This window comes from Branchiostoma lanceolatum, chromosome 17 (assembly GCF_035083965.1).
Source record: "Branchiostoma lanceolatum isolate klBraLanc5 chromosome 17, klBraLanc5.hap2, whole genome shotgun sequence".
In the NCBI taxonomy this organism is placed as follows: domain Eukaryota; kingdom Metazoa; phylum Chordata; class Leptocardii; order Amphioxiformes; family Branchiostomatidae; genus Branchiostoma; species Branchiostoma lanceolatum.
The window spans coordinates 7,608,325-7,623,601 of NC_089738.1; the positions used below are offsets into that span (position 1 = coordinate 7,608,325).

Genomic DNA, 15,277 nt, shown 5'->3' on the forward strand with positions numbered 1-15,277 from the left:
TCCAAATTGAGTGTAAAGCACAAAAGGCACCCCCCCCCCTAAAAAAGGAACACATGCACAGACACACTGAATAACTCTTTTATTGGTACATAATACTGTACAATACAATTCTGTTTATATTTTATTATGTTTGATATTTAACTTTTATTTACTTTGCAGGTCATGAGGTTCAACTTCAAGTCACAGGTGCCCAGAATGAGCTCTACTTAGAAAACATAGCCCTTATAGAAAATCAAATCATTCAAAATTTATATACTAGTAATTTTCTAGCACTGTATTGATAGTTCCAAATATTTTCAGTAAAGTAGCTACATTTTTGCAGAGAAGTTGATTATCCCTCTCCAAACAATAACCCAATATGGCGGAAGTGTCTCCTTGGCGAGTTCTCATGACAAACCTGTGTCAAGAAATGAAAGACGATGATTTAGAATCAGCCCTTATGCTGGTGAAGGACATGATAGGGGATCATACCTACGAATCCGTCTCCAAGACAAAGTCGCCCAAACAATTCCTAGATGCCCTTGAAAAGATTGATCTAATAGGCGAGGACAAATTCGAATCGCTTCACAAACTGTTGGTGTTGATACCGATGAAAGATTTCATAGAAAACTTGGAAGAGTACCAGGAAGAATGGGAAGAAAGAAGGGCGGCGTCAGGTATCTACGGTCGGGATCCTAACTTTGTCGGACGCGTGACAGAAATAGCGAGGCTGGTGAAAGAGCTCGGAAAGACCAGTCGTAATGTCAAGCTAGTCTGTCTGACAGGTATTGCAGGGATGGGGAAGACAGGCCTGGCTAAGGAAGCCTGTTATAGGCTACAGAGGAGGGTCTTGTTCGTCAACCTGAGGGACAAGGGTAACATGCAGGACGTGTTTATGACGGTAGCCGCCGCTCTGGGACTGCGTCTGGACCTGCAGAGGGGGAGCCTGAACGACTGGGTTATGGTACTGAAGGACTGGATTCTAGCTTGTGAGGAAGGTGAGAAAATTTTATGAATGCATACAAGTAGGGGTAGAAAAATAATCTGACATGATGAAGTTACCACTATCTATGATTTATGGAGTTCAATGTTTAAAGTTTTTGCTGCAGTTCAACTCAATGCTACACAAATATAATCATCTATATGGTGTAGGAAAGACTCCTGCTTAAAGGAAGCCAAAAGGTATGGTCGGGAATCCTACTATACTATGCTAAATAGACCAAAAAGTATAGTCTCCATCGAAATTACATTAGTCCGTCATAATTCACCGCTATATTATTATTTAATATTAATTTGAAAATCGCGGCATACGCCGCCGCCAGGTGACCTCGGTTGACCTTTACTGCCTCGTGACCCCGCGTGACGACCACGTGACGTAACAGGGCTGAGCGTCCCACGTGACCACCACCAACAACAACACTTGCTAGCTCCCCGCGTGCCTCACAAACATTGCTGTCCGAACTCTGAAGACTTAGATCATGGAGATTGAAGAGAATCCAGTTGAAAATGAAGACTTTGACGACTTTGATATCCGCCCTCCCACTGAATGCAAGCCCTGTGACGTCACGCGGTCGTCACCCGTGGTCACGAGGCAGTAGAGGTCAAATGAGGTCACCGGGCGGCGACGTATGCCGCGATTTTCAAATTAGTAATATAGCGGTGAATTATGACGGACTAATGTAATTTCGATGGAGACTATACTTTTTGGTATATTTAGCATAGTATAGTAAGATTCCCGACCATACCTTTTGGCTTCCTTTAAATGAGACATTCATTTACTATTGAGGTTGACCAAAGCTAGACTAAGTGTGAATAGTACCTGTTTCTTATGTACAATGCCAATCTATAGCTATACTGTATGAATAGCTTCAATAGATTCTGTATATAATTACAGCTTCAGCCTGGTTTTTACTCAATGATGTAGTTTTGCAGCTTTTTGTAATGTACAAAATTGGTGCAAATTTAAAAGATCTTCAAACACAAGCCAAACCATGTAGCATACATACAAAATGTATCCTTGGAGATAATCATATCTAAATCTTAATGCTCTTTGATTTCTTTCTAGACACAACCATATTTCTGGACAATGTTGATGACCTCCTAGAGCCTGGGTCGTCCCGCATGCCGAATATCAACCGACAAAACTTCCTCAACTTACTCAGCGAGGTTCTCAAGATCAAGACCGAGCACGTCAAGATCCTCCTGACGTCGCGCTACAAGCTCAAGATGGAGGAATACAACGGCGACGTGGCAGAAATCACTCTAACAAGGCTGGACACGGAAGATGGTGTAAGGTTACTGAAGAAGTGTGCAGGGCTTGCTGGCGAAGGCATAGATGATGACGAGTGTAACAACATCGTTGAAGGATGCGGCCATTCTCCACTTGCAATTCGTGTGATCGCGCGGCATTTGAAGGACGGTCGCATCAGCCCCGCCGAAGCCCTGAGCCAGCTGATCACTAAGGGACAGAAAACACAGCAAGCCCTCCGACCCTCCTCAGTAAGCGAAGAAGACAACATCTTTGACTGCTTGAAGATGACCTTCGATGCCTTACCTGACAAACTTAAGAGCATCCTCGTTAGTTTGTCCGTCTTTCAAGGATCCTTCACGTGCGATGCAGCAAACGAAATCCTCGGATCGACCTCCAGACTCAACACCGAGCTTGACCTTGAGTTTGTTCAAGACAGGAACCTGCTTGAGTACGACTACATCAACGACCGATACGACCTACACACGCTTGTACACGTCTTCCTGTCCAAGGCCCATAAGGGGTCGGAGATGTTGACAAAGGCACGCAATGAAGCAGAGAAGCGTTTCCTCCAGTACTATAGTGTGCTTGCCCAGAATCTGTCCAAGGAGAGCAACTCTAAATTCTTTGAAGCATTCAGTCGATTTGAAGTAGAGAGAGCTAACTTCCACTACTACATAGAACTCTCAGCTACCAAGGGGAAAGTCGTTGACTTCAAGTCCAAGTCAGCTATTGACATGTGGAGCAAAGTCTTCTTATTCTTCCACACATTCCTGAGTATTGACGAACGAGAAGGTTACTTCGAAGGAAGGGCCAAGGCAGCGGAATCGGAGGGGAACACCCTAAACTATGCCTACATGAAATGTTGGCATGCTGAGCAGCTAGTAGAGAGGGGCCTACTCAGCGATGCACTGAAGATTGTGGGGAAGCTGTTGAAGACCCTGACAGAAATGGAGAAGACGAACAACTCTGATGGACTACAGCTCACTTTGGCAAGGTGTTACTACATCAAGGGAAGAGTCCTTGTTTATAGGAAGCAGCACAAGGACAGTTTGAAGCTTCTAGAAGATACCCTGGGTATAGAGAAACAGGTTTTGAAGAACCACACCCTGACAGCGAGAACGCTAAACATGCTTGGACACGTTTACTTCAACATCGAACACGAAGAGAGAGCGAAGGTGTATCATGAGGAGGCATACAACATGCTGAAGAAACTTGTGCGCTCAGAGAACCATCCTGACTTTCCTAACTACTTGACAAACATTGGCGCGTGCTACCATCGCCTAGGCAACAAGCATCCCCGTGAAAGTCCAGAGAGCACGGAGAATTACGAGAGAGCGCTGGATTACTACGACAAGGCGTACCGCCTACAGGTGCGATTGAAAATGGACGGACATCAAGGCACGGCGACCGTCTTCAAGAACAAAGCCACAACACTTGTTGAGATGGAACGGTTTGAAGATGCCAGGCCGCTTGCCGAGAAGGCCCTGAAGATTCGCAGAAGGAGGCACGTCCCCGGGATGCCTGACTTGGCTCGAGCGCTCTACTTTCTTGGGTCCATTCACCTGGACCTGGGAAACCAAGCTGCAGAGAGACAGGAGAGAGCTCGAGGTAACTAACTACAAAGTTAAGAGAAGTGTGGTTATCATATAAACTTTATGTATAATTTTTCTGGATGCTTTACAGAGACAGTAAGCACACCCTTATCGTTCTGATTTGCATTGCCGATAGATGTATAAGATAAAGGGAGTCAAAGAGACTTGTAGCAGTAATGATAGTGTTGGAACTACATCATGTAATCTAGTGAGACATCTTTTTGTTGTTAGTGACGAACATCTCAATGCTTGTGTGCCCTATCATGCAAGTATAGTCAGACAATACACGTAAAAACCTGTATTTACTTTCCCTCACTTAGTCATTCATTTTTTTGTACATTCCTTAATTAAATGATTCTTTCATTCATCAATTCTTTCCTTCCATCTGTCCTTCCGTGATTCCTTCATTCATTCCTTCCTTGATTACTTCCTTGATTACTTCCTTGATTCCTTCCATCCTTCATTCCTTCCTTCCTTCATTTCTTTCATCCATCCTCCCTTTCTTCATTCAAGATTCATTCATTTATTCATTTTACTATAGATGCTGCAAGAGACCAGTACCAGTTGTGTAAGCGGTACTTTGATGAAGCGCTAGATGAAGAGCTGGACCTGGGTGTGGGCCAGCAGAGTGTGGACTTCCACAAACTACAGAGGGACGTGAAGAAAGTACTGAAGAAACTACACAAGGGGTCGAAAGTTGAACAGAAATATCAGCAGAAATTCCTGGTAGGTAAAATTTGTTATAGTTGGTTTTGTTGTTGTTGTTGTTAAGCTGGTCTTGTATGGCTGTAAACTGAGGGTGTAAGATGATAGATAAGATGACACTTATGAACCTTGAACGGGGACATCTCGCGATGTCAACACAAGGAACAATGGGTTCTTCTTCTCCACTTGGCCCTGTCCTTTATCAGTGAGTGTCAAAACGATGTATGATGATACTTTTAAAACTCTAAAATTTAGAAGATACAGTCATGATAACTATATTCCCTTGTCCCACGTATATGCATATTTTCCACTGAGTAGCCTTTTAATATGCTGGAGGTTGATGATTGGCATTTGCTGGATTGCAGGATTATTTGGAAATATTGCAACCCTCATTGTTCCATTACTCCAGTGCTGTCTACTACAATGCGTACAATGTATTCACTAGAGAACTTGTGAGAGAATCACTTCACACCTTCACCTTGTCTCATCCTCATCTTGAGAGCAGTGATCATTTATCCATATCAATTTGCACTATCTTTTGGGACTTGTAGAGGGCAGATGCAGTCTCATACTTGAAGTATTTACACATATATGTATAAATACATGTGGTATTTACATGTATAGCCGCCAGTCACAACGCATTTACAAAGACAGTTAGCTCAATCCACTTTCTATTGTCTGTTCCAGAGAGCAGAGATAGAAGGGAAGCACAGGAGGGGTGATAGTGATGAAGACTCCTCCTCTGGCAGCAGTGAACAGAAGAGATCAGGTGATGAGGACGACTCAAGCTCATCAGGTAAATGTTGAATTTGTACCTCTTCACACCCTCATAATCAGTACATCTACAGTTTTCTGCCCCTCATAATACGGCCTGCTGTCAGCCTTGTTAAACAATGGCCCGCTAACTTGAGCAAAAGCCTTGACCGTGCCCAGATTGTCAGGGGCAATGTGGGGCAATACACACTTGCACCCAGGGTCCACTTTTAGTCTCCTCAGTTTACTAGCCAATTTAAGACTTGTAGAAGCCCTTTTCTGGGAAAGTGTTCTAGGTGAAAGATTAGACTGTGAGTGCAGGGTGTAGAACTTGATTAAAAGATTTTGGCCCATTATTATAGGCAGGTAGGGACACCTAGTTTGAATTAGTCTACAACCTGGCATCACAGATTCAAAATGTTGCCATCACATGAAACTTGGACTTTCAAATAGAGTGAATAGTATGCCAGGGGTAGTCCGATATACAGCGAAGCTCAATATATAGGCGATCCATAAATGACACTAAGAATTGGTCTCACCTTTTACAAGTTTGTTGTTTCTTTCATTCACAGAAGGGTCCCCTCCCCCATCACCATCCAAGAGGGCAAGGCTAGCAGAGACACCTAGTGGAGAGCACCCTGAACTGCAGGATTCAGGGCAAGCCTCGGCGCCACCATCTCAACAGGAGGAGCCAACACCTGGGTCATCGGGCGAAGCACAGCCTGAGGAGCAGCAGAAGTCCAGGTGTCAGTTACAGTAGTCTGGTCAGGTCGGGTCGGGTCGGGTCAGGTCAGGTCAGGTCAAGTCCATGCAGGTGTCAGTTACAGTAGCTTGGTCAGGTCAGGTCAGGTCAAGTCCATGCAGGTGTCAGTTACAGTAGCTTGGTCAGGTCAGGTCAGGTCAAGTCCATGCAGGTGTCAGTTACAGTAGCTTGGTCAGGTCAGGTCAAGTCTATGCAGGTGTCAGTTACAGTAGCTTGGTCAGGTCAGGTCAGGTCAAGTCCATGCAGGTGTCAGTTACAGTAGCTTGGTCAGGTCAGGTCAGGTCAGGTCAAGTCCATGCAGGTGTCAGTTACAGTAGCTTGGTCAGGTCAGGTCAGGTCAGGTCAAGTCCATGCAGGTGTCAGTTACAGTAGCTATATATAGTCTGGTCTTTCTTCTTCTTCTACCTGACCACGTATGTCCATCTGCCGAGAAATCGGGCTTTAAGTCCTGTTGTGGTCAGGAATATCTTGATGCATAGGAGGTCCCAGACCAGAAAATGTGTATCATGGTCATAATAGCTGCTATTATACTGTGAACACTAGTGTTGACTTGTAATGTGGGCCCTTCAAATGCAGATCATAAATAGGAGGAAGAAAGGTAGATTATTAGATTTCTAACCTTCTGCATTTGACAGTGGACAGTTGACTAGGTTAACTATTAGTTGTGACCATTTTTCTTAAATTGTAAGGTTATCAATCAAGAAATACTTTCATAATTTCTTTTGAAAGGTGTAAGAATATAAAGATATTATTCAGAATTTAAAGCAATAAGACTAACGTGACATTTAGAAGCGTGTACAAATTGAGAGTTTGGTTGTGGATTGGTGTCTTTTAAAATTCCTTTTTTCAAGAGTCCAGCACTATGTACGGGATACAGTTTCTTGGGGAATTTCATGTTCTTTTTACCAGAGACTAAAATTTTTGCTTATATCAAAATAGATTTTTATGATCCTCATCAATTGATAGGATAGAGCACCAAGTGCAGCCTGTTATGTTTACCTGTATGTACTGTACATGTATTGTTCACATTTGAAAAGAAATATATTTGAAACTTTGATTTTAAATCATGAAGCGGTAATACGTATAGTCAAGATTATGAAGACTTTAAAAGTCAGAATGTTTTATTGGACTGGAAAGCAACATCTTTCTATATCCAGTACTATGAATTTCACAAGTGTGATAAATTTTAGTTCTGACTTCAAAAGTGTACTGTACCCATCAAAGGGTTTACCTACTAGTATATAGGTGTATTAAGTTGGGCATGTACATTTAAGCATGTAGCTTCATAGCTATACTAATTTTCAACACAGTTTCTTTTGAATGTAGTATGATTATACATATGTTTTAAGCCAAGTGTTTGTTTTTGTGTACAAAATACTATTTTTAGTATGGCTGCACCTTTTTTATTTTTTGTTCAATGGATTTTAAAATTAATCCGTCAAACTTGTAGTAGTGTCCCCCTTTGCACAAGGACCACTTTGCCAGTATAGCCACTATTTGCTGGTCCTTTATACATGCATATTTTTGTTGTTGTAGAATTAGAAGTCTTGTATTATAGTTGCTAGACCAAACATGAATGTAGTAAAATGCAAAGATGTCATCTTTTCTGTAGATAGAAATACTATTGCATACTTCAACTACTATTATATACTGCATGAATGCCATGCATTGTCACAGTAGATATTTCTTTGTGTCATTCCCAACAATGTTTGTCAAGCACAATCGAGATATTAACTGTCCTATTGATAACCTGGGGACCAAATACAACCAGTCAAGCTTGTCTTCTATGACCACTCCATTGTTTTCTTACCAAATATGTATCACATTTCATCATTCCATACTTAACCTTTAGCACTTTGAAGTAACCATTTGGCACCCAATTTACTATTGGTTCCAGAGTTAGGCAGCAGGGAGAAGGTTAACCTAATACCACTGTGCTACCATTTCTAGGCAATGTCATCTTCAAATGATGTTATTTTCTTGGATTTTAAGAAGTCGTAGATCTTGATAGGTCTCCTAAAAATAAGATGTACATGTATATATAGTATGATTTCTATACTATGACAAAGAATTAGTAGTGCTACTAATTGTATATACTTGCTTCAATTGTGTCAAAATATAAAAGACACAATGTGTGATTGTTTCAGATAGAATGTTCATATGCAAGCAGAAATTAAGTTGGTGACAATCAAAAGCGTCTTTTTTTAATAAGGGTCATCATTTTTACTGCATTGTATGATCTAGCCTTACCACCATTCCTAGGCTATGTCATGTTTAAATGATGATCACCTTAATTATGATTTCATTTTCTAAGTCTAACCAAGTCATAGATTTTAAAAGTTTTCCTAAGAATGAGATGTATATAGATTTTGATCCGTGCGAGTGATGTTACAAATGTGTATAATACATACTTTGTATTTTCCGTATCTAATACTCAGAGAGTGTGATGGTTTTAGCATATAATGTTGATATCCAAGCAGGTGACAATCAACTGCATTGTTTAGTCATGATAAGTTACTACAGCATAGTATTTGCTAGGAAGCAGTAGACAGTTTCTTTAGCACGCCCATGTGTGAGCAGGCCAATGCACAGAATACATATTTTTAACAACGTGTGACATCTTCTCCATTTTTGTAATCAAATAAAAGAATCGGACTGTCTTTTAAGCCATTAATTGGCCACCGTTTTATTCGTATACTGCTTAAAAGCGTGAAGATCTTGCTATGCTATAGATTTATTAGGAGTTAAATGATGCAATTTGCATCTCTGTTTTATTCTATCTGACCCTTACCTCTTCCCTCATGACCTCAATATAAAGCGGCCTGCGTGCCGATTTGAGCTTCTCATGAATAAACAAAGGCTCAGACCAATGTTAGTCCAGAAGTTACAAAAGTAAGAATTTATAGGCCTGCCCAGTTGAGCCCATTGTGTTTTCTCTAAGAGCACACCTGTGTCTTCAAGTCCACTTCCGCTCAACTCCATAAATATGTACTTATTCTAAAGATCGCGTATTTCACATTCTTCAGTTAACGTACATGAACAACAGGTCAGTGCAACTTAAAGAAGGCTCTGGCACTGTTCATAGTGATCGCCTAGCTACTAATCCAACTCCGCCGTAACCAAGGCAACGCTAATAATAAACAGTCAACAACACTGGCGACTCTTTTATGACCCCTTTGAAATAGCGACGTCAAACGCTCGTGGGTTACGTCAGAAAACGCGAGGGGACCTAAAAAAAGTCGGAAATTTGTCTCAATTGTTACGTCCTTTGTTTGCACCGTTACCATAGCGACGGGACCCCCGCTAAGTAGTTACTTTGCTAATTGATGAAAAGTGTAAATAATGTCCTCTCCGTAAAAAGATGACGCAAACATCGCTATCTGCGTATATTTTGATACCAATTTAGATACGATGATCTGATTTGTATTATACCACAGCTTAAAAGTTAACGGAAAGATTGCGAAGGATGCAATAAATTTGGTTCATCGCGAAAATGACAGCACATTTGTGTCCGATCAACAAAACATTGCGTCGTAAGAAGGTCATTGAATAGAAAAACTTACAATCGTATCTCGTTGCCCCATCGCCTTCCTCTCGTTAAGTGCTGGGCACCTGCTTTTAACAAAACCACGTCTGCAGACCACGCCTAAGTAGACTTTCTTACACAACATCGTCAAGACGTTCTCATCTCTGTGAGTCTCAAAACGCAGCTAAGACTGTCTTCCAATACATTTCTTAGCGTGCCAGCTATCTAAAGTGAACCAGTGAAAACGGTAAGATCTCTTAACGCATTTTCCGCTATCTTAATAGTATAGCTATTAGCACATTTACTTAAACGTTACCCCGACTTCGTCGCAATCTAGCAGCTATTTTTGTCGTTTAGAAATCAAACAAACTGATCAAATTCGTATCAGATGTGAATTTAAGTATACTTAGTGTGACACACTAACTTGTGGGAAGTCGGCAAACGAAGGGCTTAAAAAAAGAGGAACCAACATCATATACGTGTTCCGTTTAGGTCGTTTCTTTTATATGGCGAATGCTTTTCTAGACTAAGTCTAGATCTATTCAACAAGCGTAGCTGAAAACTTCTTGCTCAATTTGAGTTACGTAACTGTTTAATTGTGCGAAGAAAATGAAATGTACTATTTTTTGCGGCTACTTAAATATTTGCCATCTGATAATTTTTGAAGTGGCTTCAATTCAATCTCTTTTGGACGGAATGAAGGCATGAACAGTTAACTTAGATATTTGGATCTTTCAGATATAAAGTAGTAAAAATATTGATGACATCGTTAAGTGGGGGAGTATTGCGTTCAATCGGTATCAAGTATGTTGGGTACCAATGTAGCAAGCAAGTCAATGTAGCAAACATTAGGTTGTTCTGTCGTGTTCGAATGACAGCTACGCCAGACCCTGAAAAGCTACTTTCGCGATGGTCTGAAATCATCCGTGCTCATTCCGCGTCAAAAGCAACGCGGGGTTTTGATGTTTAGATTCGACTTTAACCTTTAGCACACTGAAGTAGCCGTTTGGCACCCAATCCCCTATTGGTTACAGGGTCAGGCAGCAGGGAGAAGGTTAAGACCATGGACATCATACAGTGTCCACGACTGAATCGATAAGTCACGTACTTCTAAGCTACTGGGTGCACTGTTTTGGTTTTCTGACCGTGCTTGGTCATGGTGACAGAATATTTGTTGTACCCACATTGATATCAAGAACAGAGGGGTCACTGGGGTTGCACGATACACGGGCTCGTGTTTGCAATTTATGTATTATTAAAGATAAGCGTTTTCAAAATCTATTTCGGCGTACATTTTAGCGCTTGCTTCGCAGTTAAAGGCTTAGCTTTAAGTCCCTACGAGTGGACAACAACAGCGACTTCATTGTTGCAACTTGCCAACCGCGGAATTCCTGTCACAATAGAGTAGGGACGTATTTACTCTAAGGAAAACGAGGAGTTTGAGTTAATTGGCTCTGTTTGTCATTATTATTGTCATCCAAACAAAGTATGTTCGTTCAGAACCTGAGTGATTAGGCACAGGTTTGAGTAAACAGCTAGATCATTACGAGTCGTAAATTCAAACTTCAGTCTGGTGGAATCGTTGAGTTTTTTCTACGAAAGACCAAAACGACAAGGTGGGACAGCTTCCTCGACCCTTTTCTAACCGCTCCGTGGCATGATTCTAACCGCTCCGCGGCAGAATTTCCTTTCGCTCCGCGTCAGGATTCTAACCGCTCCGAGACAGAATTTCTCACCTTGTCGTTTTGGTCTTTCGTACTTTTCACACAATTCTTCATTTAGAGCAGGACAAGGTGGAAACCATAATATTTAGATTTGGAAAAGGCAGCAACTTTGCAATGCCGGTAACTACTTTGCGGAACATTTGCGTCAACATAAGTTTGAAGCAGTCACAGCAGAAATATAAAGGTTGAAGAAATTGCACTAAAACGATCCGAAATTGAGAATCTCTTGTTGTGGTCCAATGTATATATTTCCTTCTCGTCCAAAAATGCTGTACAGTTACCTCTCAAAGCTAAGTTATCCTTGTTTTTCGTATCCTGATTTGTTATGATTTTGTATGGCTTCCCTTGAAAATCAGTTACTTAGTTAGATGGATGAAGGACCATCCTTAAGATTACTAAATAAAAGCAGTCGAAATATTACCCATTGTATATCTATATGTTTGTTTGTTTGTTTGTTTGTACATAGCTAGTTTAGTAGCTTTATTTCTTGGGAGAGATATTCGTTCTTTGTACATGTTTCAGATGGCAGTTGGTCCATGCAAGCTGACACATACAAATTACATGGCTCAGTTTCCTCATTGTCGTATCGCTAGCAGGTTATATTTTTAACATTTGTGTCCACAGACAACATGCCCACCGCGTCAAGTAATGCCATCCTTACCAAGAAGCTGGGCCGGAGCGGGCCCAAGGACCCTGAGGCCGGGCAGAGTCGGGACTCGGCCCGAGGAGAGAGTGATGAAGGGCACGGTGGAGGGCGGGGCCGAGGCGGGGACGGATATGGCGGGGACGGATATGGCAGTGGCGGAGACGGGAAGGGCGGTCGCTGGGCCAAGGGCAGGGTACGGGTCGGGTTTGTTTGTTTGTGCTTTAATCTTAACATGAAATACATGTATTCAAATCGGCGTACATGCCATTTTTTCATTCTACTCATGAGGGACAGGGTCAGCTACGATCAAACTAGAAACAAACTTTAATATCTAAATAGAGTATAGGATATTTTAAGATTCAACATTTGCTGACCAATTCGCTCGCTCACTCACTCATTCACTCACTCACTCAATTGCAAAAACTCACACTCTCGTTCACTCACTCACTCACTCTCACTATCACTCTCTCACTCACTCACTCACGCACGCACACTTTCACTCACTCACTCACTGACTCCACTCACTCATTCTGTCACTCACCCACGCACTCACCTACTCACACACTCGCTCAGCTCGTTCGTTCGCTCACTCGTTCGCTCTCTCGCTAACTCACTCACTCACCCACTCACTCACTCACTCACTCATCCCCCCTCCAGGGCCGTGGGCGCGGGAAGCACTCCGCCTGGTGGGTGAGCTCGAGCCGGAGCTCGGGGACCAGCCGGTGCCACAGCACGTTCTGCCCCTGCAGTCCCCGCTCGCTCATCTGGTTCTTCATCGGTCTGCTGCTCGGTCTGCTCATCATGGGCCTCATCCTGGGACTGTGCATAGCGCTGGGCGCTTTCGGTACGTTTTGCCTCATATATTTTGTGAAGTATAATCCCACCGCTGCCACCAATGTAGACTACACCAGTAATGGGGGAAATACTAAAGTTCTAAATGAAGCTTTGGATTTTTTTGTTCTAGTAAAAGTGCTATACGATCATCTGTCCTGCCATAGATGAATAATCGAGCATTGTGTGTGTGTGTGTGTGTGTGTGTGTGTGTGCGTGTGTATGTTTATGTGTGCGTGTATGTGCGTGCATGCGCGCGAGCGCGCGTGTATGTATGTACGTACGTGCGTACGCGTGTGTTTGTGTGTCTTTTTGTTTGTATATGTGCGGGTGTCGATGTGCGTGTATGTATGTATGCGTGTGTGCGTGTGTGCTTGTGTGTGTATGTGGTTGTGTGTGCGTGTGCGTATGTGCGTGTATTTGTGTGTGTGTGTGTTTGTGTGTGCTTGTGTGTGTGTGTGCGTGTGTGGGTGTGCTTGTGTGTGTGTGTTCGATGATTGTCTTTCCTAGTTTTTACTCATCACTATTAGTTGTACATGACACTTTACACTTTGTTTGTTGCGGTGTGTTTGAGGAGGGTGGAGGCAGCCTGTGACAGTATCATCTCCCTTTTGTCCGCAGACTTTGTAAGTGAGGTAGAAACCATCTGTATCCCCAACAGCACCACCATCGACGACTACACCACGCTCGGTACACCAGTCACCACGGTCTAACAACATTCCAAGCAAAACGTTGAGGGTCGGGGCAAAACGTAATATGAACCATGAACCAACACGTATCTTAATTCTATTCACAGACTACATAGACTACCAAGAAGTCATCTGTTACCCAAACACCACGACCCCATACCAATACACCACCGTGAGCACCCCAGTCACAACTACCTAGGAACGTTTTTCCAATGATACATCACCTTCACATCGCCGCAAAATGTCGAGAATTCGAATGTTTAAACTGTGAAGAAATGGTCGTTTGGGTGTCAGGAGGATGACGGCTGAGACACAACGATTTACCGGTTTCGACCTTTTATTCAAAAGCCTTCATCAGAAATAAACTGTGAAGGAATATTTTGCGATTTCGTCTTGCTGGGTTCATATTGTTTTAATATGCAAGTGTTTTGTAGAAAGACCCTGGAGGTCACTAAAGTTTGGAATATGCAAAGTTGCATCTTGATTGCTGTATCAGAAAATGTCATCTATATTGATCAGTTTTCTGTAACTCTAGATCATAATCTGAACGACTGTTATACATACAAGGAAATTTATTAATCAATCTTATATATATGTCACAGTAGAGATGGCGATTCAGGACAATCGGCGATTGTTCTAGGACAGATCGCGATCGCCGTTTGTCCTAGGACAGACTGCGATCGCGATCTGTCCTAGGACAATCGCCGATTCTACTAGTAGAGATTGCGATCGAAATCTGTCCTAGGACAAACGGCGATTCTACTTGGACAAGTTTGCGATCGCGACCTGTCCTAGGACAATCGCCGATTCTACTAGTAGAGATTGCGAACGCAATCTGTCCTAGGACAAACGGCGATCCATACTTAATGATGCTAAGATAAAGGAAACAGCAATATCTTGTATAATCCAAGATTTTATTTGGTATTTACAAATTCTGAGATTGATATTTTGACACCTGTTTTATCACTTTACAATTGTTATTGTTCTCCTATGGTTGTGAATTCAATAGGTGTGAAACTGTGAGTAATATCTTGACACCTCAAAATGTGCATACTGAAACATTGTTGGATCACCTTCTTCCAACTGACATCTTTCACACATTATCAAAATTTTGTCTCTCAACTTTATCAGAAATTACTTTATCAGAAAACATACTCATTCATCCATTATAAAATATGAAGTAATTCACCTAAAATAGTTGATAATTATGACATGTAGGTAGTATGCTAAACCTGATTGAAATGTTGTGCAATGATTCATTCTATTTTCTAAAGCATTTCCATCTAATCAGAATTTGTCCAGGCAAGTAGAATCGCCGTTTGTCCTAGGACAGATTGCGATCGCAATCTCTACTAGTAGAATCGGCGATTGTCCTAGGACAGATCGCGATCGCAAGCTTGTCCAAGTAGAATCGCCGTTTGTCCTAGGACAGATTGCGATCGCAATCTCTACTAGTAGAATCGGCGATTGTCCTAGGACAGATCGCGATCGCAGTCTGTCCTAGGACAAACGGCGATCGCGATCTGTCCTAGGACAATCGCCGATTGTCCTGAATCGCCATCTCTACTGTGACATATACATAGTTATCCTATTACTAGTACTGTACATAATGATATCAAGCATTTTGTGTGTTTGTAATGTTATTTGGCGTTTTGCTTGCAGAGACTTTTCTTGTGCTCTTATATGGGGAAAATGATATAATGTTTTTGAATTTTTTTCCATGTTACTTTTGATCAAAGCTAGAAAAGTAAATGTTAAGGTCTCTGAGTCAGTCTATACTCCTTTGAACTCGATCTTTGTAAAAACGTATAACGTATT

At 42.0% G+C, this 15,277-nt stretch overlaps 1 protein-coding gene across 1 annotated transcript; it reads left to right on the plus strand.

Moving 5' to 3' along the window:
• The first annotated feature begins 266 nt into the window (after window positions 1–266).
• On the plus strand, window positions 267–8,703 carry LOC136423365 (uncharacterized). The gene is made up of 6 exons (XM_066411501.1): window positions 267–977; window positions 2,045–3,838; window positions 3,914–3,918; window positions 4,336–4,548; window positions 5,215–5,323; window positions 5,853–8,703. Exons 1-6 carry the CDS (start codon window positions 359–361, stop codon window positions 6,038–6,040), a joined length of 2,928 nt encoding a protein of 975 aa, XP_066267598.1. The 5' UTR covers window positions 267–358; the 3' UTR covers window positions 6,041–8,703.
• Window positions 8,704–15,277: the final 6,574 nt, after the last annotated feature.